We start from the raw sequence: 26,477 nt of genomic DNA on the forward strand, positions 1-26,477 counted from the left end.
AACTCTATTCCTTCACCAGTTAAACTGGCGTGGCACATCGCCCTCACTGCATTTGCAGCAAACTAGGGGAACCAGTACTGGTTCAATGAATCACAGTATTTTTAAGAACGTGTTGTCAACCTGGTGAAATTGCAGCACAGAACTATGTTGCAATCAGCAGATTATCCAAACTCTGAAGACTACCTAACTGCAGCTCCTTACCCTGTGTCACTGTGGCAGTACCTAAACTACATTAAAGGCATAATTTCAAGAAGATTGCTTACTGCAGTACTCCAGAAGGCAATTAAGGATGGGCTCGTGACAGCTCTTTTCCGTGAATGAAGGGCAGAGTGGGGAAATCTAATAAGGGTGAACAAGATATTTCAGTTGCATTAGAGCCAACATGCATTCTCCAGAGAGCAAAGCCTCTCTCACAAAGGTAGCTATCTAGATTGATTTGAGCAATTTAAGTTCCATTGAAGTCAGTTTTGATCAGTTCCTGAAGCCTTGCAGCAATCATCAGTCAACTTTTGACTGACTGTTAGTGCAAATTGTGACAAAAATGGATCCTGCAAAGAGGACCCCACAATACAAATTGCCAAGTTAAACTTCCAAGTGAGCATTGGACAACTGTCAACCACTTCTGACCTATTGTGATCGATATTTTCATTTACTTCACAAATGGAAGTCTTCAAAACCTTGTCATGTCTCTGTGGACCTTCTAATCAGACTGTGAGCATCATCAATGAACATGGCTTTTTCAGGGGGAATCCTTAGGCCTCCAAAGCAGTGTTGTTACACTGGAAGTTTTCTGTTTTAGATTCCTAGCATGGGAAGTAGTATTGAATCTACAAGGAAGAGGACTTCCTGCTCTATATTTTGTCATTTCTTAAGATCTCATTGCTGATATTATTTTGCTGTCTTTAGCATGTGGAGCCAGTTAGGTATTACTGAATGGCATTTGCTTTACAAATATTTAATCATTCATACATCCATTCTGGACCAACTTTGTTTTCATTTTTGGAGGAAGGAACTCTTGGGTGCTGTTCATGTTGTCTAGATTGAAGGCAGCTGATTCTTCCTCTTCTTGTTTCATTCTGGTTACATCAATGTGAAAAGACTTTGGCTCCTTCTCTCTCTTGTTATGGCCAATTAGATAAGGCTGAATGCCTCCCACCTTTACAGTTTATTCGTTTGGTTGCAACAAAAATTGTTACTTTTTTAACACGAGGCTGTACTTTCTCCAGCGAAAGTCAACAGTTAACCTTCATTTTACTGTATCAGTAAGGAGCTAATTAAAGGTTTTTGAGTTTAAAAAGAGAACAAGTTCATTTACCCCTCTGTCACTTGGTTTCAAACAACATGTCAAAGTCAGTGTGACGTTTTTTTAAAACCATTGCCGTCCATGAAAGTCCCTGGTATTAAGTTGGATGATGAAGTTCTGTATCAGTAGTCCATATTTTGCATTGTAACATTTTTCCCTGCATCTCTTGTTGAAACCTAAGCATTCTTCCCATAAACACTGTTTAGGGAAATTTATGACGTGAAAGATGAATGCAGGCACTTGCTTTGGTATGTTATGCCACTAGAGATTGTGCAAAATATCAGTTTCATCTTTTAAACTGATGCTCTAAATATTTTACTTCAGTAACATTTTAGTGGAGAAGATTTTCGAAGATTGCAAACGGATCTTGATCAAATGGGTCAGCAGGCTCAAAAATAACAGATGGAGTTCAATCTAGATATTTGAGGTTTTTTGATTTGGTACAACAAACAATGGTAGGGCTTATACAATTAATGTTGGGGCCTTTTGTTAGTGCTGCAGAACAGAGGAATCCCTGGGTTCAGGTACATAATTCTATTGAAGTTTGCGTCATATATATAGACTGGGTGATTAAAACATTTGGCACATTTTGCTTTCATTGCTCAGTCCTTTTGAGTATAGGAGTTGGGATGTCTTGTTGAGGTTGTGCAGGACATTGGTGAGGTCTCTTGAGTACGATGCCCAGTTTTGTCTGTCTATTTACAGGAAAGATATTAAGCTGGAGCGGATTCGGAGGGATTTACCAGGATGTTGCTTGGTATGGAAGGCTTTAGTTAGACTGGGACTTCTTTCAACTAGAACATAGGAGGTTGAGAGGTGACCCATAGAAATTTATTTTTTAAAAGTGAGGTATTTATAGGGTTAATGGTAGTTGTATTCCCTCCCAAGGATGGGGGAGTTTCAAGACAAGGGGGTACAACTTTAAAGGTGAGAGGAGAGAGATTTAAAAACAGACATGAGGGGCACATTTTTCAGTGGTTCACGTATGGAATGAACTTCCTGAGGAAGTGGTAGATGTGGGTACAGTTACAACCTTTTAAAAGACATTTGGATTAATATATGAATAGGAAAGGTTTGGAGGGATATGGGCCAGGAAAGGCAGGTGGGACTAATTTGATTTGGGGTTATGTTCAGCATGGTCTAGTTGGACTGAGGAGTCTGTTTTTCCATACTGTATGACTCTGACTCTCTTTTTATTATAATACGAATTGAGATTTAAATTGTATACATTCAAATCTAATTCATGTGTTTCTTCAAAGGCCCTAAAGTGACCTATGTTCCTCCTCCACCACCTGAAGAAGAGAGTGCCATCTTTTCTCGCTATCAGACTGGTATTAACTTCGATAAATATGATGACATTTTGGTTGATGTTTCAGGATTTAATGTTCCCCCTGCAATACTGGTTAGTATTGAAACTTCATTGAGTTTAATAAATTTGTTAGAGCTGATACGTTGACTGCATTCAGTTTCTGTACATAATGTTGTGATGTTAGAAGTTTAATTTTCTGCAGAAGACCTGAACTTTTGCAGCTTTGTGTTGTCCATTTTTCGCTGGGATGGTGTTTAAGTTGGGCAGTGAGTTGAGTGTATTTATAGACACCTCTGTGGTCTAGATATTGGGCCAGATGTTCAGTTGTTCATGGCTTAGTATGATACTAAATAGTACTTTAATTGGTGAGATATCAAGGAACCTTTTTAGCTTGCCTCTTTTGTACCTGGAGAATAGAATGGGAAATTGAGCAGTAATCTTGTGTAACATTTACAATGTAGTGCATGTGATCTTTGGGAACATTTGTCCAAAAATTGATCATCACATGAAATTATTTTGACTGTTAATGTATGTTAATCTTGGAATATAAAAGGCAATGTCATTCCACTTTAGCAATAATTATTTCTGTAATATGATCTAAAGACACTTCCTCAATGTAAAGTTTTTTTTGTGTTTAAAAAAAATTGTAAATTATATACCCCTTCCTTCCAGTATACACTTCTGTTTTGATGCACCATATTACATTTGCCTTGTTGGACCCTCAATATGTTGTTTTAACTTTAGAGGGTCTGGTTTATTTGGTCTTTTTTTTCCCCCCAAACATGCCATCAAAAGGAGGGGAGAAGAGTCTTCCAGAATGGATAGTGTCTGTGACAACAGCTCTTTCACCATTGTTGATTGCTCAAAGACAAATATGTGCTTGTATTCCATGCTTCTCAGTATCTCCTTCCATTTCTCTCCTCCCCTGTCCCCTCAAAGAAAGATAGAATGAAATGTGGAAAAATAGTTAAAGGCTGCAATGCGTCTTGTTGATCACATACCTCCGGTACTGGAATGGTATATCTTTAAGCAATAATGTCAAGTAAACTTTAAACTCAATGGAAAGAGCTTTTTTTGGGGGAAGATGCAGATATGCTAATATTCAAGATTGTGAAAATGATCCCCTTAAAAGGAGGCAAGTGGTATTTTATTGAGAATCCAAATGAAGAGAAGATAGGTGCTGTATAGAACAAGATATGACAGATATTTGGATTTAAACGACTTTTATTTTTAATATTTGTAAGGCACTGTGGATGTTTTACAATGTTGTTAGCAATGAATTAGCATGGCCATGTGGATTATTAGGTCAAGCAACCAAAAGCTTAGTGAAGGAGCTTGATTTTTAAAAATAAAATGATCGTGTTGACTGAGAGAAACTGCTCGACAGGCAGAGATTTGGGAGTGAGTGGGTAGTGTGCAATATATCTAGTGCAGGAAGACATTCCTGCGGAGTAACGTAGGTTTTCATACAAACTCTCTTGGTCTTCCATATGAGAGCTATGTTACTGTATGGAAGAAGAAAACTCAACTCAATAAATTAGGTCTTTATGGGAGTCCACAACTAGGCATAGGATTAGGGTGAGAAGGGAAAAATTTAAAAGGAACCAAAGGGGCAACGTTTTCATGCAGAGGGTGGTGTGTGAGTGGAATGAGCTGCTAGAGGAATTGGTGGAGGCTGGTACAATTACAGCATTTAAAAGGCATCTGGATTGGTATATGAATAGGAAGGGTTTAGAGGGGTATGGGCTATGTTAGTTTAGGATATCTGGTCAGCATGGAAGAGTTGGACTGAAGAATCTTTTTCCGCACTGTACATCTAACTCTGACAGTTGTGCATGGTTGTCCCTAATCTGGCACTGCCTACCGAGACAGCATTAAAATTTCATTTCAAAGGAGGATCATAAAAGGAGCACGATTTATTTTCACTTGCAAATTGCATTATAACCAATTTTATAACTGATCCTTGTATTTGAGCTGTTTAGATTAGATTACTTAGTATGGAAACGGGCCCTTCGACCCAACAAGTCCACACCGACCCGCCGAAGCGCAACCCACCCAGACCCATTCCCCTGCATTTCCCTTCCACCTAACACTACGGGCAATTTAGCATAGCCAATTCACCTAACCTGCACATTTTTGGATTTTGGGAGGAAACTAGAGCACCCGGAGGGAACCAACAGAGACACTGGGAGAATGTGCAAACTCCACACAGTCACCTGAGGTGGGAATTGAACCCAGGTCTCTGATGTTTTGATGCAGCAGTGCTAACCACTGTACCGCCGTGCCGCCCACTGTAGAGACCAAGTGAGCTTGTATAAAAACCTACGTTACTCCCCAGGAACGTCTTTGTTGCACACTACCCACTCACTCCCAAATCTCTGCCTGTCAAGTAGTTTCTCTCTGTCAGTATGATCATTTTAGTTGCTTCTGTGATATTCATAGGTGCAAAATTAAAATCATTTCTTTCTTCCCATGATTATGTTCATTAAGAAGAATTGGGGAGCAACATTTATTACTTTGGTTGGACTTTTCAGTAAAAGTGATCAGGGATTTAAAAGCTGAAACGGTTTATGACTGTGGTTGCTTGTGACTTTGGTGTCATGTTCTGAAATCATCTGTCTGCAGTGTTTGGGTGCATGATCGCTGGTGGACCAAGAAATATTTGTTTGGTTTTTTTTTGAAAAGGTTCACCTCACTTGTCTTGAATGGTATAATTAGTTCCGTTTTGGGCATTTTTTTGCATTTAAAACATTTACATTTTTTGAAAGCAGTGTTTTGAGAAAATGTCTGCATGCCTTCGCCCACAGAAGTCAAATTCTAGGTATTTGGAAGCTGCTATGCATAGTTTGGGACTGTAAAGCAAAAACTACTGCCTGCTTTACACCGATTATAATGTTGCTGTAAGCTGTTCCCGGTACAGAATTTCAATTCAAAAGATTTGTACATGGTAATTTAAATTCACTGTTTTAAAATATCAACTTCTTTCCTTCAGTCGTTTGATGAAGCTCACCTGTGTGAAACTTTGAACAAGAACATAAATAAAGCAGGGTATCTAAAACCGACACCAGTTCAGAAACACGGAATACCAATTGTACTTTCTGGACGGGATTTGATGGCTTGTGCTCAAACAGGCTCTGGAAAAACAGTGAGTGTTGGAAAGTGATTTCAGTCAACTCCAATGAATTACAAACTTCTTAACCTTCATCACCCAAAGCATAATTCCAAATAATTACTGTTGTGCATGTAATTAGATTTGCGTTGAGGCATCCTTTAAACTAGGAAACAATAAAATACCCAACAGTCCTATTTCTGAAGTAAATGTTGTATGCTAGCAGACAAATGACAGTTCCCTAGATTGTGAATACGACTGTCTGATCTGTGTTACTAATGATCTTTGTGAGAGGCATTTGTGTTTCACCGTCTGTAATTTATTTTGTATCTGCACTTCTGTATTATTGGTGTGTTTTTCCTTCTAAGCTATTCCATATCTATATACAATGCAGTTTTTAAAGGAATAATGTCTGTGAGTCCATTTTTAGCTGCATTGAATATAAAGGGGTTAGAATCATAGAATCCCCACAGTGTGGAGACAGGCAAGTATGCTGTAACCCTCTGAGAAGCATCCTGCCTCCACCCAGCCAACAGCCCATTCCTGTAACCCCACATTTAAATGGCTAATTCACTAGCCTGCAGATCCCTGGGCAACTTTAGCATGGCCAGTCCACCTAATCTGCACATCTTTGGATTGTGGGTGGAAACCCATGCAGACATGGGGAGAATGTGCAAACTGCGCACAGTGTCCTGAGGCTCGAATCAAATCCAGGTCCTTAGCACTGAGGCAGTAGCGTGACAACTCAGCCACTATGTCACCAATTTTTTTTCCTCTTGTTTCAGTTGCCCTTAAGCATTTTCTTCATTTTTGTCTAAAGTAACTACAGTCTTCGGTCATTAATGTTTTGTGCGTTATCCCATGGCGAATATTCCCAATTAAATGCATGTGCATCGTCAGACCAGCTTACTGGGTGATAAAAGGCTGAGGTATTTTCATCTGAGATGCAGGGATATGTTAATGTAGAAACATGGAAACAGGAAAATGGTCATTGAGCCTCACAGACTTGCTGTTAATTTGAAATCCTGGCTAATCATTTAACTTGATCCCATTTTTCTATGCTATTTCCATGTTCCTTTAATATCTAGAACTGTATTAATTTCTATCTTGAGCATAATTCATGCCTGAACTTTTACAAAATAGAGGTAAAGAATTCCTAAGATACACACTGAATGAAGAATTTCTTCTTCATCCCAAGTGGTTTGCTCATATTCATAGACTGTCCACTGATTACAGACTCTTCAGCCAGAAAAACTTTTTGCATGCTTCTATGCCTAGGCTTTTTAAGAACTTTGTAAGGTTGTAATTTTTCTCCTTTTCTGTGCCAGAAATGATCAGTGACTTCTTTATTGTCATTGTTACAGGCTGCGTTCCTGTTGCCCATAATAGAAATGCTACTGAGGGGAAATGCAGCATCCAGTCGATTTAAAGAACTACAAGAACCAGACGTTGTTATTGTAGCCCCAACACGTGAGCTGATCAATCAGATATATCTGGAAGCTAGGAAGTTTTCTTATGGGTAAATAAAGAAAACTCAATTTTTTTTTAAAATGAGGGTTTGCATTCTGCCAAGTATGTATATTTTGAAATTAAAGATTAACATTTTAGATGTATGCTTTCTTTTTTGGTCAGCATGGAGCACTTCTTTTTTTAAAAAAAATGGTGTAATTCCAATTTATGTCCCAATCAGACAGGTCCCATGCCTGATTGCATTCTTGATTGATCTTTTTTCAATGTAACATCATAGTCTTTCAGTGAAATATAAGCACACCGGTTCCAGATTTGGTTGTAACAGTGAAATAGAAGTTTATTTATACCAAGGAGAGAAAGATAAAATGGGGAAAACAAAAACTCAGCTATCTACGCATGGAACAATTTAAAAGATTTCAAACACCTGGCAAAACAAAAGCTCATACAAAATTTTTCTATATCGTGTTTTTCAATGTGTCAGGACTGTTTTGAAACCTGTTGTCGTCTATGGAGGAACAAGCACCAGCCATCAAATCCGTCAGGTTTTACAAGGCTGTAATATATTGTGTGGCACTCCAGGAAGACTTCTGGATATTATTTCTAAAGGAAAAGTAAGCTGTTGCTCATTGCATCCTAATAAGCTATAATCTAAATTTACTATTAAGGCCCAGGGTTTTGCTAACATTGTGGTTTTAATAATCTCGAGATATTCAACACAATTGTTCAGATATTCATGCATTGCAAAATTTAATAAACAACTTCAGAATTTCTTGAGGAAAGTAGATCTTCCAGCCTGAAATTTCTCTGAAGGAATTGTGGTTTCTTAGCCACAATTCTTAGCCAATTGCATAGCCTATCATTACATGCTGAGGAAATAAATATGTGCCATAAAATGGATAATGTTGGAAATATTTAAGGCTACCATGCAACCTGAAAGCATGCTGAGTGTGTCTGGTATTATACGGGCACAGATTGAGAATTCTTTAATAGATGAAGCAAAAGAATAAATGACTATTTTCTTGAGTAGAAGGCAGTGACGAATTTGCTGCTGCAAATATTAGGGTACAGGATTCAGTTATTCACAATGCATAAGAATTTTGATGAGGAAATAGTCCAATGTTCCCAAAAGTGTTGAGTGTTAATAACATGGATATACAAAAGCTTCATGGTGATTTTAGATAAGTTGGTTGAGTGGGTAAATGCATGGTAGATGCAGCATAATGCAGATAACTGAAGTTGTTTACTTGAACAGAGTGGTGATTGGAAAAAATTGATTTTTGCAAAGGATATCCTTGTGCACTCATCACTGAAAGAAAGCCTGTAGATACGGTGAAATGGTATGTTGGCCTTCATTGCAAGAGCATGAGAGTACCGGAGCAAGAAGCCTTACTACACTTGTATAGGGCCTTAGAGGGACGACACCTTGAGTGTTTTGTGCAGTTTTTTTTTTAAAGTCTTAAAAAAGGCATACTTGGCAGAGAAAGAATACTTGAAGGTTCACCTATTTATTCCTGGAATGGCAGAATGATGGCATAATGGTGAGCACTGCTGTCTGTGTCAGGGACTTGGGTTCAGTTCCAGCCTCAGGCAACTGTGCAAGCTCCACAGTGGCGTTCTCCCAATCTGTGTATGTTTTGTTCAGGTGCTCTGGTTTCCTCCCACAGTCCAAAGATGTGCTGCTTAGCTGAATTAGCCATGGGAAATTAAGGGTTACAGGGACCGAGTGGGGTGAGTCTGGGTGGGATGCTCTTTGGAGGACCAGTGTGGACTTGTTGGGTCGAATGGCCTGTTTCCACATTAAAGAACTGTCCTGATTGTATGAACTGTCCTACAAGGAAAGATTAGGTGGATTGGACCTATATTCACTGGAGTTTGGAAGAATGAGAGGGAATCTCATTGACAGGCATTTTCCTGATCGGGCTAGACAAACTGCTTCTGACATAATGCTTCCCGTGCCTGAGGACCAGAACAAGGGCTCATTGTCTTGGGATATGTAGTAAGCCATTTTGGATTGATCAGAGGTTTCTTCAGTCACTGTGTTGAACCTGTGAAAATCTTTCTCTAATAGGCTATGGAGGTGAAATCACTGATTAAATATAAGAAAAAAATAGTTTTCTAGAGGATATCTGTGTCAATTTATGTAGAGAGGGAGCAAGACTGTGGCATTGAGGGGGAGGATTAGCCACGACCATGAGGAGTGGTGGAGTAGGTTGAGTGGCCTATTCCAGTTTTCAACTTTCTATGAAACCCCCTTCCATTTAACCAATATTTGTGAAAAGAGGGAAGCAAGTCTAACCCTTCAGACTAAAAATGGTAATTTAGATTTTCTGCATAGACACTGCCAGACCTGAAGAGATTTTCCAGCATTCACAGTGTTTTGATTTTAGAAACAATGTTGTCTAATGGGCAAGAAGTAAACCAATATAAAGAACTACTGATTCTTAGGGACAGCATTGTTCATTATTCTGTCTCTGGATAATGAGTGACAATGATTTACATTTGTTGACTATTTAGGATATATCTTGCATAAAACAGGAGTGCTGGTAAGCTGCTGGAATGTGCAACCAGTACATGTTTTCCTTATGGTGAATTTGATAAACACCTGCCTAGTCTAGGGTGTAGGTTTGCTCGCTGAGCTGTAGGTTTGATATCCAGACGTTTCATTACCTGGTTAGGTAACATCATCAGTGCCGACCTCCAAATGCTTCACTTGGAGGTCGCCACTGATGATGTTACCTAGCCAGGTAATGAAATGCCTGGATATCAAACCTACAACTCAGCGAGTAAACCTCAACCTGAGCTACAAACCTTGCACCTGCCTATTGTTAACACAAACTGGAAATTGTGGCACTTCTGCAAATGTTGGGCAACTTGATTTTAGCTGAATAATTGCCCAGCCTCCTAAAGGCTAAGGTGTGTCCTAGAGCTTTTCCAATTAAATGCCTCTTTAATTCAGTGCATGTTATTCCCCTCATCACTTGTGGTTAACCTCAAAATTGAGCTGCCACTGTGTGAATGTTATGATTCTGGTACAAAATTGACCACTTTTTAAAAATGATTTATAGGTTGGACTTGGTAAGGTGCAGTACTTGGTATTAGATGAAGCAGACCGTATGCTCGATATGGGATTTGAACCAGACATGCGAAAACTAGTCGACTCCTTTGATATGCCACCTAAACAAAACCGCCAGACTTTGATGTTCAGTGCCACCTTTCCTGAAGAAATTCAAAGGTAATTTGAAATACCAGTGTTTATCGAAATCTATGTAGGATCTTATTTACTTTTAAAGTTTGTTCATGCTTAAGATCAGTACAAACTGATCATGAGGTAAAAACAATGACTGCAGATGCTGGAAACCAGATTCTGGATCAGTGGTGCTGGAAGAGCACAGCAGTTCAGGCAGCATCCAAAGTACAGCAAAATCGACGTTTCGGGCAAAAGGCTTTATTCCTGATGAAGGGCTTTTGCCCAAAATGCCGATTTTTCGCTGCATTTTGGATGCTGCCTGAACTGCTGTGCTCTTCCAGCAGCACTGATCCACAAACTGATCATGGCAAGGATAAAATTGTCTTAAGCAAATTAACAATACTGACTCTGTTTACTTGTCCCAAATAAAGTTAGTTTTCTGTAGTTTTGGCTTAGAAGCAGTCCCTTCAATGTGTAAATCGAAGATTAAAAGCCATCTGTTGCTTAAATTGCAAGCCTAACCCAACAGAAATCTTAGATTTGAGGTTGATGGATACAACTGAGAGAAGATAGGAATTTCTGTTCGAACAATAAACATTTTGTACTGTTTAATTTCTGTTATACTTAGGTTCAAAAGCAAACTGCAAATAGACGGTTATTTAAATCTGCCAATCTGCAGCAAGTGTATGGGCATTTTTTAATTGAGTTTGCATAATTGAGAGAATGGCGTAGATTGTTGAGAAAGTTGAAGTCTAAATTAGTTTGCAGATTGCACACTTGAAAGATAATGAATATATTGTATTGTAATTTAATAGATTGAGAAAATAAGGTCAGTTGTACTAATGTTAATTGTATATGTCTGTTGCTAGTTCTCTCTTGTTAAGTTCAGTTCCAGAATTAGGATGCAGCAAGTGGTTATGATTTTGAAATACCTAGAAAGTCATGGAAATTTGATTCAACAGTGAAGGTCAATTTGTAGTGCTATAGTGGAATTAATTGAAAAGCCACTTGTCATATGGTGGGTTAAATAGCTGTCTAATGCTGCTATGAATGTATAACTCTATATAGCGTTCTTGTGTAGGATAGATCCAATAGTGACAGCTTCTTTGTTAAAACAAAGTTCAAACATTTAATACAAATAATCAAGATCCAAAAGAACTAATACATGCTTGAAAATATGAAGTACAGCATGAAAAATGTTTGGCTATATTGGACTTTTTGTTTTCCATGATTACTATTATGTGAGCATCCCACAGTCCTTCATGGGCAAGAAGGTCATTTATGTAGTTCCAGTTCTTCTCATACAAGTGTGCAGAATTAACCTAGAATTTTTGGGGATATGTAGCTGTGCACAGCCTGCATATGCTCAAACTCGTGGAAATAACTGCTAACATTTTCCAATCCAACTGGCTCTGATGTCCTGGTAAACTGCATTGTTCACTTTTGCATGCAAGTGGTATAAAACTCTGCAGTCGTGTCACTTAAAGGGGCTAACAATCTGATTACAGACACAGTTTCACATTTTGTGGACAAAAATAGAAATTGCTGGAAAAACAGGTCTGGCAGAAAGTAGAGAGAAAGTAGAGTTAACATTTTGTTTTGAGTGATCCTTGGAACTGACCCTTCTGCTGTTTTATACTCAATCTGCCATTGATGTTTTTATCTGAGCTCTCGAGAGACCTGAGGAATGAGCCATAAACTTGTAGCTTGGCTGAGTCCACTTCACGCTCAGATGACTTAACACGAGTCCAGTTTTGTAGTATCTGCGAAGGTAGCTGAGGGTGACTGATCAAGTGATTGTCTTCATTCTTGCTATGCTTTCACTCGCTGCCTTCCTCCTTGTGCTTTTCGAACTGTACAGCACAGTACAAGCCCTTTGGACCTCAATGTTGTGCCTGCCTTTTAGCCTACTAAGTTCACATTAACCTATATCTCCTTCCTAGTACTATCTTCCATGTGCCTATTCGAGAGACTGTGGGTGGCACAGTGGTTAGCACTGCTGCTTCACAGCGCTGGAGACCCGGGTTCAATTCCCGACTCAGGCAACTGTCTGTGTGGAGTTTGCACATTCTCCCCGTGTCTGCGTGGGTTTCCTCCGGGTGCTCCGGTTTCCTCCCACAGTCCTAAAATGTGCAGGTCAGGTGAATTGGCCATACTAAATTGCCTGTAGTGTTAAGTAAGTGGTAAATGTTGGGGTATGGGTGGGTTGCGCTTCGGCGGGTCAGTGTGGACTTGTTGGGCCAAAGGGCCTGTTTTCCCCACTAAGTAATCTAATCTAAAAGACACTTAAATGCTGGCAGTGCATTCCATACACCCACCACTCCTCTATAAAGAACCTACCTCTGACATCTTCGTGAAACCTTTCTCCAGTTACATTAAAATTATGCCGCCTCATTAGACATTTCTGCCCTGGGAAAACCATATCTGGCTATCTACTCTATCTATGCCTATCAACACCTTATACACCTCTATCAAGTCACCTCTCAATCATCATTGCTCCAATGAGAAGAGCCCTGGCTCCCTCAACCTTGCTTCATGCCAGTCCAGGCAGCTTCCTGGTAAATCTCCTCTGCATCCTTTCTAAAGCTTCCACATCTTTCCTATAATGATAACTGAACACAAAATTCCAAGTGTGGTCTAACCAGGGCTCTGTAGAGCTGCAGCATAACCTCACAGCTCTTAAACTCAATCCCCCTGCTAATGAAAGCCAACACACTATATGCCTTCTTAAGAAGCCTATCAACTTTGGCAACTTGGAGGCATCTGTGGGCATGGACCCCAAGATTCCTCTGTTCCTTCACACCACTGCCAAGAATCCTGCCTTTAACCCTGTGTTCGGCATTCGAATTCGACCATCCAAAATAAATCACTTCAGACTCTTCCAGGGTGAACTCCATCTGCCACTCATGAGCCCAGTTCTGCATCCTGTCAATGTCCCGTTGCAACCAACAACAGCCCTCCACGCTATCCATAACTCCAGCAACCTTTTGTGTCATTGGCAAACTTACTAACCCACCCTTCCACTTCCTCATCCAAGTCATTATAAAAATCCCATCGGTCGCAGAACTAATCCTTGTGGAACACCACTGGTCACTGAGCTCCACGCTGAATATTTTCATCTACCACCACCCTTTGTCTTCTATGGGCCAGCCAATTCTGTATCCAGGCAGACAGATTTCCCTGTATCCCATGCCTCCTTTGATGAAGTTCCCCATAGTACATTCATTCACAAACTCCTTGCTAAAATCCATGTACATGGCATCCACTGCTGTACCTGCTTCACTATGTTTTGTCACATTATCAAAAGAATTCCATAAGGCTTGTGAGGCATGACTTGCCCTTCACCGTCATCTTGACGATCTCTAATCAAGTTCTGATTTTCCAAGTAATCATAAATCCTGTCTCTCTGAATTCCCTCCAGTACTTTTCCCCATCACAGATGTAAGACTGACTCGTCTGTAATTTCAAGCAATCTCTTCCCTCGCTTCCTGTAGTAACCTAGGGGTATATCCTGTCTGGCCCAGGGGATTCATCTATTCTTACGTTTTATAAAAGTTTTGGCACATCCTCCTTCCTAGCATCAACCTAGCATATCATTCTGTTTCTTGCTGTTCTCAGAAACGTCAAAGTCCCTCTCAGCAGTGAATACTGAAGCAAAGTATTCATTAAGGATCTCCCCATCTTCCTCTGACTTGAGGAGCAAGTTCTCTCCACAGTCCTTGATAGGCCGTACCCTCACATTGGCCATCTTCTTGTTCCTCACTTAAGTGTAGCACACCTAAGGATTTTCTTTAGTCCAACTGCTAAAACATTTTCATGACTCCTTCTTACTCTCCTAAGTCCATTCTTCAATTCTTTCCTGGCTACCTTGTAACCCTTAAAAGCCCTGTCTAATCCTTGCCTCCTCAACCTTGGGTAAGTTCGTACTTCCTGTTGATTAATGTTCCACATCTCTTATCACCCAAGGTTCTTTTAACCTACCATCCCTTCCTTGCATCAGTGGGACAAACCTGTCCTGCACAATCAGCAGGTGCTTCCTAAACGATCTCCATATTTCTGTTGTGCATTTCCCTGAGAACATCTGTCCCCAATTTAGGCATCCCAGTTCCTGCCTAATAGCATTGTAATTCCCTCTCCCCCGGTTAAATACTTTACCATGCCATTTACACCTTTCCCTCTCCATGAGTGTAGTGATGACAGCTCCATGACATCTTCTATCACCAAAATATACTCCCACTGAGATCTCGCACTTGGCATGGTTCGTTGCCAGCACCAAATCCTATATGGCCTCCCCTCTAGTCGACCTATCTACATATTGCATCAGGAATCCTTCCTGGACGCACATGACAAACTGGTCTATTTGAACTGTTTGATATTCCCAATCAATATTAGGGAAGTTGAAGTCACCCATGTCAACAATCCTGTTGACATTCCAAAATCTGCCTCCCAATCTTCTGCTCCTTGAGGTTCACAAGGAAGAGATATTAGAAATACTGCAGAGTGTGAAAATAGACAAGTTCCCTGGGCCGGATGGGATCTATCCTAGGATCCTCTGGTAAGCAAGGGAGGAGATAGTCGAGCCTTTGGCATTGATCTTCAAATCATCATTGTCTACAGGAATAGTGCCTGAGGACTGGAGGATAGCAAATGTGGTTCCCTTGTTCAAAAAGGCTACTAGAGACAACTCTGGTAATTACAGACCAGTGAGTCTCACTTCAATTGTTGGTAAAGTGTTGGAAAAGGTTATAAGAGAGGATTTATAACCATCTAGAAAAGAATAATCTGATCAGGGACAGTCAGCACGGTTTTGTGACGGGTAGGTCGTGCCTAACGAATCGTATTAAGTTTTTTGACAAAATGACCAAACAAGTAGATGAGAGTAAACCAGTTGATGTGGTGTATATGGATTTCAGCAAGGCGTTCGATAAGGTTCCCCACAGTAGGCTATTATACAAAATGCGGAGGAATGGGATTGTGGGAGACATAGCAGTTTGGATCAGTAATTGGCTTGCTGAAAGAAAACAGAGGGTTGTAGTTGATGGAACATGTTCATCTTGGTGTCCAGTTACTAGTGGTGTACCGCAAGGGTCGGTGTTGGGTCCACTGCTGTTCGTCATTTTTATAAATGACCTGGATGAGGGCTTAGAAGGGTGGGATAGTAAATAAGGTCGGTGGAGTTGTGGATAGTGACGGAGGATGTAGTAGATTGAAGAGAGATATAGGATGCAGAGCTGGGCTGAGAGGTGGCAAATGGAGTTTAAAGTGGACAAGTGTGAGATGATACACTTTGGACGGAGTAATCGGAATGCAAAGTACTGGGCTAATGGTAAGAGTGTTGGGAGTGCAGATGAGCAGAGAGATCTCTGTGTCCATGTACACAGATCCCTGAAAGTTGCCACCCAGGTTGACAGGGTTTTTGAGAAGGAGAAAGTGAGGACTGCAGATGCTGGAGATCAGAGCTGAAAATGTGTTGCTGGAAAAGTGCAGCAGGTCAGGCAGCATCCGAGGAGCAGGAGAATCGACGTTTCGGGCATGAGCCCTTCTTCAGGAATTCCTGAAGAAGGATTTGTGTCCAAAACGTCGATTCTCCTGCTCCTCGGATGCTGCCTGACCTGCAGGGTTTTTAAGAAGTCATTCAGTGTTTTGGCCTTTATTAATAGAGGGATTGAGTTCCGAAACCAGAAGGTTATGCTGCAGCTGTACAAAGCTCTGGTACAGCCACACTTGGAGTATTGTGTACAGTTCTGATCACCGCATTATAAGAAGGATGTGGAAGCTTTCGAAAGGGTGCAGAGGAGATTTACTAGGATGTTGCCTGGTATGGAAGGAATGTCTTATGAGGAAAGGCTGAGGGCCTTGAGGCTGTTCTCGTTAGAGAGGAGGTTGAGAATAGACTTAACAGAGACGTACAAGTTAATCAGAGGGTTAGGGTGGATAGGGAGAGCCTTTTTCCAAGTATGGGGATGGCAAACACGAGGGGACGCAACTTTAAAGTGAGGGAGATAGGTATAAAACAGGTGTCAGAGGTAGTTTCTTTACTCAGAGAGTAGTAAGGGTATGGAATGCTCTGCCTGCAACAATAGGAGATTCGCCAAGTTTAAGTGCATTTAAGTTGTCATTGGGCAGGCATATGGACGTACATGGAATAGTGGAGGTGGGATGAGCTTCAGATCAGTATGACAGGGTGGTGCAACATCGAGGGCCGAAGGGCCTGTACTGCGCTGTAATGTTCTGTCTTGGTTGCTATTGGGGAAGCATGTAGAAAGCTTCCAATAAAGTGACTACTCCTTTGCTGTTTCTGATTTCTAACCATACTGGCTCTACAGACAAACCCTCCTCGACAATCTCCCTTTTCTGCAGCTGTGATGCTATCCCTGATTAGCAATGCCACTCCTCTTTTATCACTCTTTCTCCCTTTCTCTCCCCAACCAACCCCCCCCCCCCCCCCCCCCCCCCCCCATATCCAAATTCCATTGAAACCTCTAAACCCTGGAACATCCAACAAACATTTGTGCCCCTGTGATATCAAAGTCTCTGTAATGGCCACAACATCAGAGCCTGGATCAGCACTTGGAAGTAAGTTCATCACCCTTAATCCTGATACTACTAGAATTAAAATAGACACATTTCAGCCCATCACACTGACTGCACCGTTGCCCTATCAAGTGCCTATCCTTCCTCATAACTCTGTGCATGCTGTATCTGCCTGTTCACTACCTACTCCATAGCTGAGGTTCCCAAGCCCTGCCAATCGTTTAAACCCTCACTAGGAGCTCTAGCAAACCTCCTGCCCAGGATATTGGTGCCCTTCCAGCTGAAGTGAATCCTGTCTTTCTTGTACAGGAGAAAGTGAAGTCTGCAGATGCTGGAGATCAGAGCTGAAAACGTGTTGCTGGAAAATCGCAGCAGGTCAGGCAGCATCCAAGGAACAGGAAATTCGACATTTCGGGCATGAGCCCTTCTTCAGGAATGAGGAAAGTGTGTCCAGCAGGCTAAGATAAAATGTAGGGAGGAGGGACTTGGGGGAGGGGCGATGGAGATGCGATAGGTGGAAGGAGGTCAAGGTGAGGGTGATAGGCCGGAGTGGGGTGGGGGCGGAGAGGTCAGGAAGATGATTGCAGGTTAGGAAGGCGGTGCTGAGTTCAAGGGATTTGACTGAGACCAGGTGGGGGGGGAAGGGAAATGAGGAAACTGGAGAAATCGGAGTTCATTTCCCCTCCCCCCACTTTGTCTCAGTCAAATCCTTCGAACTCAGCACCGCCTTCCTAACCTGCAATCTTCTTCCTGACCTCTCCGCCCCCACCCCACTCCGGCCTATCACCCTCACCTTGACCTCCTTCCACCTATCGCATTTCCATCACCCCTCCCCCAAGTCCCTCCTCCCTACCTTTTATCTTGCCTTCTTGTACAGACTTCACCTTCCCCAGAAGATATCCCAATGAAGCCCGTCCTCCCTCCCTATACCAGCCCTGCAGCCATGTGTTCATGTGCACTTGTTCTCTCTTTCGAGTCTCCCTAGCACTGAAATTACTACTCTCCCCGGCCTGCCTTCTAGCTTCCAACCTAGAATCTTCTTTTCCGGTCCCCCTTTCTTTCCCTACCTATTTCATTGTACCATGTGTACCACAACTTCTGGGTGCTCTCCCTCCCCCTGAAGAATCTGGTAGACTCAATCTGTGGCAAACCTGAACCTGACACATGGGAGGCGACACATCATTCTAGAATCTCGCGTGCAACCACAAGCTCCTATCTCTCCCTCCCTCAATTGAATCACCTATTGCTCTCATGTTCTTCCCACTTCCCTTGTGAACCAAAGGGCTTGGCTCAGTTGTAGAAACCTGGCCACTGTAGCTTTGTCTTGGGTCAGATGGCAGTTCTTTGCCTGAAAGCGGAATCTCAGGTGGTGAAGTGGGTTGAGTGTAAAGTAAGAGGCTGAAGGTCAAAGTATTAGCAACTTGTTTTACCATCTTAAAAATATTACTATAATTTAGGAGTTGAGAAGAGGCACAAGGCGATAAGGTAATGGTATCTCATCGCTCTTGCTGTAGTGGTGTGTGATCGCCAATCTCATGGCTTGCATCATGATTTGAACTATTTGCCCAGTAATGGAAGCACTTATGTTTCTGCCAGTTTTGCTGTGACTACTTCTATTCTGTATGCTACCTCAGGCTTAAATAAAGAGTGTTGAGAATGTTGGTGATTGTGTAGTGCTATGCTAGGTGATATGTGCCAAGAGTGAACAGCTTGAGGTGTGCTGAGATGCTAAGAAGTGGGTGTGAGAATGGCAGCACTTAATTGTTAAGTGGAGATGAAGTATCTGAATATTAGCCTTGATTTTTGGGGACCTGGGACTGCTGCTGTGAGGTGCATTGAGCATAAAGAGGTTGACGTAAGGATGAATTGCAGTGTGAAGACCCTGAAGCAGCATGTGTTCATGTTCAGCAGGTCCTAGATAGCATGCAGCCTTTCGTTGATAAGTGGCAAGTATCCTTCATCTCAGGCAATGGCTATCTACCCATGACCTTTGATGGCATTGCCATTGTTGAATTGTGGGAGGTTACCATAAATCAGAAACTCATCACTGGCCTTTTCCAAGTTCTGTGGCTACAAGAGTAGGTCAGAGGTTGGGAACCCTGCAGCGAGTAACCCGCTAATATTTATCCTTCATAACCATGGCACAAAGCAGGAGTGTGATGGAATACTGTCTCCTTGGATTGGTGCAAGTTTAAGTGTTTGAAGGCTGTCACTAATCAGAACCAAGGGGCCTACTTCTAAAATGGAAATTACTGAGAAATTCTGGTCTGGCAGCGTCTGTAGGAAGAAAGTAGAGTTATTGTTTCTAGTCCAGTGACTTTAGAACTGTTGCTTCAATCTCCAATATCAGCAATTTTTTGTTTTATCCAAGGGGCCTGCTTAATTGGTATTCTTTTCATTCTCTCCCACCACCACTATTGGCTTCAATGTATATCACTTACAAGATGCACTGCAGTGACTCGCCCAGAGCAACAGTAAATGCTAAGCCTGTGACCCCTGCCATCTTGAAAGACAAGGGTAGTAAATGCATGGGAACACTAACTGTAAACTTCCCTCTGAACCACACAGTCCTGATTTGGAACTGTTATCGATGCTCCTTCACTGTCATTGGGTCAAATGAACCAATTCTGAGGAGTGGTCATTGAACTTGAAGCATTAACTTTGATTTCTGTTCACAGATGTTGCCAGACCTGCTGAGCTGTCACAGCAACTTCTGACTTTATTCCAAAAGATAATTTTGCAAGCTGATGCATCAGGGTGAAAGATGATGGTCAAGTTATTTAACTTGGACTTGATGTGAAGTGGTGACATTTTGCAGTGAGTGTGAGGGGTATTGCATAACCAGCAATACTTGGAAGGTGCCTGAAGATTAGATAACTGGAACCTTTTCCCCACTTCCTTATTCACTGTACGGCTGCATAGTTAGATGGAAACCAAATTTTGAGTTTCTTTCTGCTTAAGTAATATTTCAGTAGGAATAGGAGTTTGGAATAATGCTCAGAACAGCTGCTTGACTCAGTATTTTAGAACAGATTTAAGTGAACCTGTAACTTGTCCAAAACCAATTCATATAATTTGTTTTTAGTGTCAGTCAAGAGGAACGTGTTGCATAATCTTAAATTTATTTAAATTGGCCTCTTAATTCTAGCTTGAGATGTCAGGATTTGACTCAGTTTTAGAGATTTGAAGCTAGTAAAACTGGTTTATTGTGCATTATACTGCAGATTTCTTCATGCACAGCCTCCTGTTCATAAGTGTAGAAATATCTGAAAGTAACACTAAGCAAGGAGCAAACAAGTATCTTGATCATCTGCCTGACTTGTAACTGGTCATCACACAGTATCAGTCTAGTGTCTGTGCTAGCTGTTTGAAAGCACAATCCAATTAGTCAGCTTTTCACAAGAACCCTGCAAATTTAGATAGTTAGACATGAACTGGTTTCCATTGCCTTTCTAGATTAACAAAACTCAGTTTACATGTCGTCTTTCTTAAAAAAAAACGTTTCTCCCTTCTCTCTCAATTTTTTTGGCCTAACATTCTGACCTCTGGCAAAAGGGTGTAAGTACCAGTGTAATCAGGTTTCTCCTTTGGCTTGTCAAAGCCTGCTGAAATTTTGAACATCGCCTTGCATTTTTATTCTCTTATACTCTTGAGAGTGTAATCTCTCCACATCTGTAAGCTTATTTACATTTATCTTGTGACTAAAGTTAGTTGTGAAACTTGATACTGATTTGGTTGTAAATAGTGAAATTCAAACCAGTCTGAACATTTAGATTTTTTGTTTTTTTGACTTTATTCTTGAAGGTTAGCTGCAGACTTCATGAAGAATGATTATTTGTTCCTTGCTGTTGGTCAAGTAGGAGGTGCTTGTGGTGATGTCCAGCAATCTATACTACAAGTTGACCAGTATTCCAAAAGGAACAAATTGGTTGAAATACTCACTAACATAGGTAAGAGTGGTTTTACTTCTATCAAGGAAAAATAATCTCTCCATAAACATATATGTGAACATGTTTAAAATAGAAAATTGCTCTTTTGTTAGCAGCTGGCAAGGATACACAGTACTTTGCATAAGTATAATAATTCAAGCCCTGTCTCCAGAGAAATAGGAGCAGTAGTTATGTTGGTATTCAGGACTAAAAATGGAAACTTGCTTGGCTTATGTTGCTTTCACTAACCGAGTCAGATATTGTATTGTAAATCAACTTGCAATGATGGACTTGGGACTGGATTTCAAGTTCACTTGTGAATTTGATTGAAGGCACAAGGACTCTTGAGATCCAGCAGATGCTCAGTCTGTCTGCAGCTGCCCTATTACACAGCAGTTCAAGTAATATTTGGTGACTTCACTGGTGGATGATGTGGGCAACTCATTGTTCATTTGAGAGCCTCAGTCTTCCATTGCCCCCTCTTCTGCCACTGTTCAATCCTAATGTCCAGCAGGTCAGGGGTGGGAAGAATTGGATCTCTCCTTAATTGAATCATTGGGCTCATTTCACCCCAGATCTTGCTCCCCATTCTAACCATCTTTGTATTGACAGGCAGTTTGGCACCCATTTGAGTCTAAACTATTTCTAAAAGATCCAACATGATCATGCAATAGAGTTGGAAAGCTGTGTCCCAACACCGCTCTGAGGACTTCTCCTGTGATCTGGAAGTCCATTAACAGCTAACTGGCTGTCAGTCCCCTCTGACAGGAAGAGTTGGCTGGAGCAGAATCCAGTGACTTGTATAATTCAGTCCACAGACTCCATGATTATAGGATGATTTTTGTTGTCACTAGATGCTTTCTTACTCTCTTGGTATGTAAGATGGTTCCTTATAAGCAGTGTTTTGCAGGTATTGAACGAACTATGGTTTTTGTCGATACCAAACGAAAAGCTGACTTTCTTGCTACTTTTCTTTGTCAAGAAAAGTTCCCAACGACAAGTATTCATGGGTAAGTTTAATTGCTTTTTGCATTAATTGTTAATATCTCTTCAGACTTCTTGCCCAATCCTGGTCATTTTTGATTGGTGACCATATCAATAAATGTGAGAGATGGAAGCTTTTGGTGCAAGTATTTGTTAACTACTTTCTTTTTTTAAGCTGTTTTTGTAATCAACTTTTTTCAGAGATGTTACTCCACACCTCTGGAGCAGGTAGGACAACCTAGGTCTCCTGGTTCAGGGGTGGGGATATTACCACTGCCACAAGAGGGCACTGCCTTTTTTTTAAAGTGATTTTGCTTTGGTTAACCTGCTGAAAGTAATGATTTACATCTGTGAAAATTTGGGTAAGCAACGGCTTCTTTACAACACCTGCATGGGTTGGGCTTAAATACCAACATAGTGCAGTATACAGTCACATTTTCATAGTCAGTTCAATTTGTGCAAAGTTAGTACAGCTAAAAAGCTAATCACATATGACTTTGTATAACAATCAAACAAAGATAATCTTGATCAAAAATGATCAGTTCTAAAGGAGGGTCACTGGACCCAATACTCTGACTTCTCTCCATAGTTGCTGACAGACAGATTTTTGTCTGATTTCCAGCATCTGCAACTCTGGTTTTTAATCCTGATCCTTCCTGAAGGAATATATGAAGCCTTTTTCAAAAGGTGCCTGGGTGGTGACCTCACATTCTTTTTTCATTTGTGTGTGACTTGTTCTTTTACGTGTGATTGATGCCTTTATGTTTGAGTGAACTGCATCTTTGTAATTGAAAAGTAACTTGCACGATGCCTTCAGGTTTGCTGTGCGCACATATGCAGCTTGTAGATGACACTAGAAAATATAGTCGGGAAGGTAAGTAGTCAGACTGACTAAGTATGTAGAGGACAGGCTAAACGAGAGTGCATTGTCAAACTTCTGCACAAAGGAAAAAGGTGGGATTATGCACTTGGTCAGGTAGAATAGAGAAACTGAATGTTCTTTAAATAGGGAATGTTGCAGCATGGAGGGATTTGGAGGTTCTTCTGCATAAATTACAACAAACTAACATCCAAGTTCAGGTAGCAGGGAAGGCAAATGCTATGTTGGCATTTATTAAATAGAGTGGAATATAAAAATAAGGAAACCTTAATAAAATTATACAAGGCACTGTTCAGGCCAGCTTGAATGATTTTGGTCCCCTTCTCTAAGGAAAGATGCTCTTTTTTTGCCTATTGCCAAAAATGTGCTTATTTTTGACTATATTGCATATAAAAGTAATGTTTCTGCTGGAGTATTTGTATAATTGTTTCTGTGAGCTTTAACACACTTTGTTATTTGTAAAGTTTAAACTGGGTTCCAGTTTCAAAAACATAATTTTTTTTAAGATGTAATAACCATCTGGGTGGGGTGAACTCACTTGTGACAGTTTTGTTGTTTGAGATTTTTCTTTCTTTATTTTTGACAATATTTGGCAAGAGGAAGCGCAGACATTTTTAGTTTCTTTTGCAGCAGTAGCAACCATCATTCCACGTCAGGAATGAGTGCAGCTCAGTACCATCCAGAGCAAAAGAGTGCATGGTTGGTGCACTATTTTCTACTTTTAACACTTCAGTCTCTCCAGCCCGTGTGCACAGCAGTGTATCAGGCTGCTTCAGCACCTTCCAAAACCACAACATCTTTCATTGCTTCACTGGTCATTTAAGACTAGACTATCAGACAAATGAGATGGTGGTAGCTCCACTGAACTAGTAATCCACAAAGGCTGATGGAAATGCTAAGTGGGTGCAGGTTCAAATACAACCTTGGCAGTTGGTGAGATTGAAATGCATTTGGAATTAAAAGCAGTGGAGAACATGCAACATTTCTTTTGGGAAAATATCTGGTTCACTAATAATACTTCGAGAACAAAAGGTATTGTTCTTAACCTGGTCTGGCCTATGTTTGACTCCAGAAGCGGGCAATATGATGAGCAGTTAAGTGTGTGTTGCTGGAAAAGCACAGCAGGTCAGGCAGCATCCGAGGAGCAGGAAAATCAGGCTCCAGCCTGAAACGTTGATTTTTCCTGCTCCTCTGATGCTGCCTGACCTGCTGTGCTTTTCCAGCAACACGCTCAACTCTGATCTCCAGCATCGTCAGACCTCACCAATATGGTTAGCATTTTACTGTCCTCTGGTATGAACTAACAAGCCGCTCTGTTTAATTAAGGATGTGAAATTAAATTTTCCCCTTACAAGCAATGACCAGTACGCATGAGAGAATTATTTCTAACAAAGATGATAGATCGGAGGAGTAGTTGGCTGAATTTATTTGAGCTTTGTTTTTTGTAAACAGGATATATCTAGGAAATTTTGCACATTTAGTTGGATGCCGATAGTGTAGTCATTCTAGAGCAGCTTGGTTAGGGATGTATTCCGTTCTGGAGCATAACTGTTCAGTGCTTCTGATGGGATGTTATCAAGAGCTGTAGCTGTTTCCAGGGCCTTCACCTATTCTTGGGAGTGCAGAGTGAATTGAATTCACAGAATCCCAGGTGTTATGGTGCTGAATGAAGTCATTTTGTCCATTAGTGTCTGGGTTGGCTTGTTAAATGACCATCATTGATTCACTCATGCCAATCTTCTTTTTGTCTATACCTTTGCACATTGGATGAAAGTAATACTATTGAAAGAAACTCTGATATGAAATTAAGATGGAAGCGTATCAGTATCAGATTGCTGTACCTGAGGGTTGTGAAACAGGTGAAGAAGAATGAGTTGATATTTAAAGCTGCCCAGATTTAGCTATTGCTTGAGTTCATGCCAAACATTTTCAACAAAACAAAGTTCCCTTATTTGGACAAAAAAATAATGCAAATTTGAAAAAAGAACAAAGTTTTGAGAATGATTAGCATAGTTGGCAACATCTGTGGAGGGAGAGAAACAATTGTTTACCTAAATAAATATTTAACTTAGTTTCTCTCCTTTCATTGCTGCTGAACCTGCTCTGATATTTCTAATATTTTCTGTTTTTAATCCCTTCATTTGGGAATGATTTTTGGCCAAATCTAGTTTGGCAAGGTGGTGGAAGAATTGTTTGACTAAAGTGTTAAACAATTGAACCATGTTTTTGATGAACATTGGACATTGCTGAAGTTTCATTAAAATGACAAGGTGTCCTCACTTTCTCCCTCTGTAGGAGTGGTCTGTATGAGTTTTGAGGCACTGAAGATCATAACTGATCATCATCTTCTCCTGTCTCACTTTATATTCAGAAGTTGAGCTAACATTGCATATATGGGAACTGGTGGAAGATTCCATGTGTAAAATTCCACATGGAGCTACTTTGTTTGACTAATGCTTTGAACGTACTAAAATAGTTCAAGAACTGCTGAACTTTCTTTGAGTTAATACCAGGGAATAGTGATTTTATTTAGGTAGGTTCTGTTGTGCAAATGACAAATGTGACTTTTACTGTGCATGAAGCATTGTCAAATTATTTTGTTTAATTTTGTAATTTTTCCAGTGATCGAGAGCAAAGGGAAAGAGAGATAGCACTCAGTGATTTCCGTACAGGGAAGTGTCCTGTTTTGGTGGCTACAGCAGTAGCAGCTCGCGGGCTGGACATTGAGCATGTACAGCATGTTATCAATTTTGATTTGCCTTCAACAATCGATGAATATGTCCATCGTATTGGACGTACAGGCCGTTGTGGGAACGTTGGCAAAGCAATATCATTCTTTGATTCAAATACAGATTTGCCAATCGCACGTGCTCTCTTAAAGGTTCTGTCTGATGTAAGTAATATCAAGATTTGTTTGGCATTTAGTAGACTTCTGGAAAGACGTGATGCAGCTCCAGTAACTCAATTGTCCATAAAGTTTCCCAAGTCCATTATTGTATTTCCTATATTGTTCAGGATTAAATTTACTATGTCGCATTCTCATCATTGGATCTCTAAAATTATACTTTTTTTTTGTTCTGTCCTGTTTTTTGAGAAATAAGATGCCCTAGGATTTGGAAGAGTCAGAAATGTAAAGGAAGAAAGGAAGTAGAAACTTATGTCTAAGTCTTTGTTTAATAATATTGAAACTGTTGCTCTAGGCACAACAAGAGGTTCCTATATGGCTAGAAGAATTTGCTTATGCCGCTCATGGAACCAGTTACCATAATCCACTTGGAAAAGTGTTCGCTTCCGTAGATACTCGTAAGGTTAGTTTGCACTTTTATTTTGCTTGTCCTTAAATTGAAAGTGAGCGTCTGCTGACAAAGGATATAATTTTTTAATAGTTTTTTTTCGACTTTAGACTGCTTTTTTTCCCAAGCATTTTTTAAACAGAAAATATGTATCTTTTCTGTGGAAGCATGTCTGTTGTAACTCTTTTCAGACTTAAACAACAGCAATCGAGTAGACTGTAAATTATAATTAGCTATTGACGTATCTTTGTCCTAAAGTCCGTGGTATACCTTTTACAAGTGTAATTGCCCATCTGCTGTGCTATTGTCATCGTCTTGTGCCATTTTGGGCTGCCAATGCACAGAGATTGAGAAAGTTTTCTGTTGGGCCAGTATTCATGGGAGGAAGTGCAGGCCAAATTTTTATTTCTTAATTTTTTTTAACATGGAAGGTGCTGATTTTTTTACTAGACTGAATGGAAATCTGCATGACATTTAGA

At 40.6% G+C, this 26,477-nt stretch overlaps 1 protein-coding gene across 6 annotated transcripts in view; it reads left to right on the forward strand.

Moving 5' to 3' along the window:
- The window catches only part of ddx4 (DEAD (Asp-Glu-Ala-Asp) box polypeptide 4), a 145,729-nt gene that overhangs the window by 111,543 nt on the left and 7,709 nt on the right, over positions 1-26,477 (forward strand). For all 6 annotated transcript variants that reach the window (XM_060823043.1, XM_060823056.1, XM_060823027.1 and 3 more), the window contains 9 exons: positions 2,563-2,705; positions 5,605-5,757; positions 7,086-7,240; positions 7,673-7,802; positions 10,257-10,423; positions 20,717-20,862; positions 21,752-21,851; positions 25,328-25,598; positions 25,906-26,013. In XM_060823043.1, coding sequence (XP_060679026.1) covers positions 2,563-2,705; positions 5,605-5,757; positions 7,086-7,240; positions 7,673-7,802; positions 10,257-10,423; positions 20,717-20,862; positions 21,752-21,851; positions 25,328-25,598; positions 25,906-26,013 — 1,373 coding nt within the window. The remainder of the gene's footprint in view (positions 1-2,562; positions 2,706-5,604; positions 5,758-7,085; positions 7,241-7,672; positions 7,803-10,256; positions 10,424-20,716; positions 20,863-21,751; positions 21,852-25,327; positions 25,599-25,905; positions 26,014-26,477) is intronic.

The sequence above is a fragment of the Hemiscyllium ocellatum genome, chromosome 1, assembly GCF_020745735.1.
Source record: "Hemiscyllium ocellatum isolate sHemOce1 chromosome 1, sHemOce1.pat.X.cur, whole genome shotgun sequence".
Taxonomy (NCBI): Eukaryota; Metazoa; Chordata; class Chondrichthyes; order Orectolobiformes; family Hemiscylliidae; genus Hemiscyllium; species Hemiscyllium ocellatum.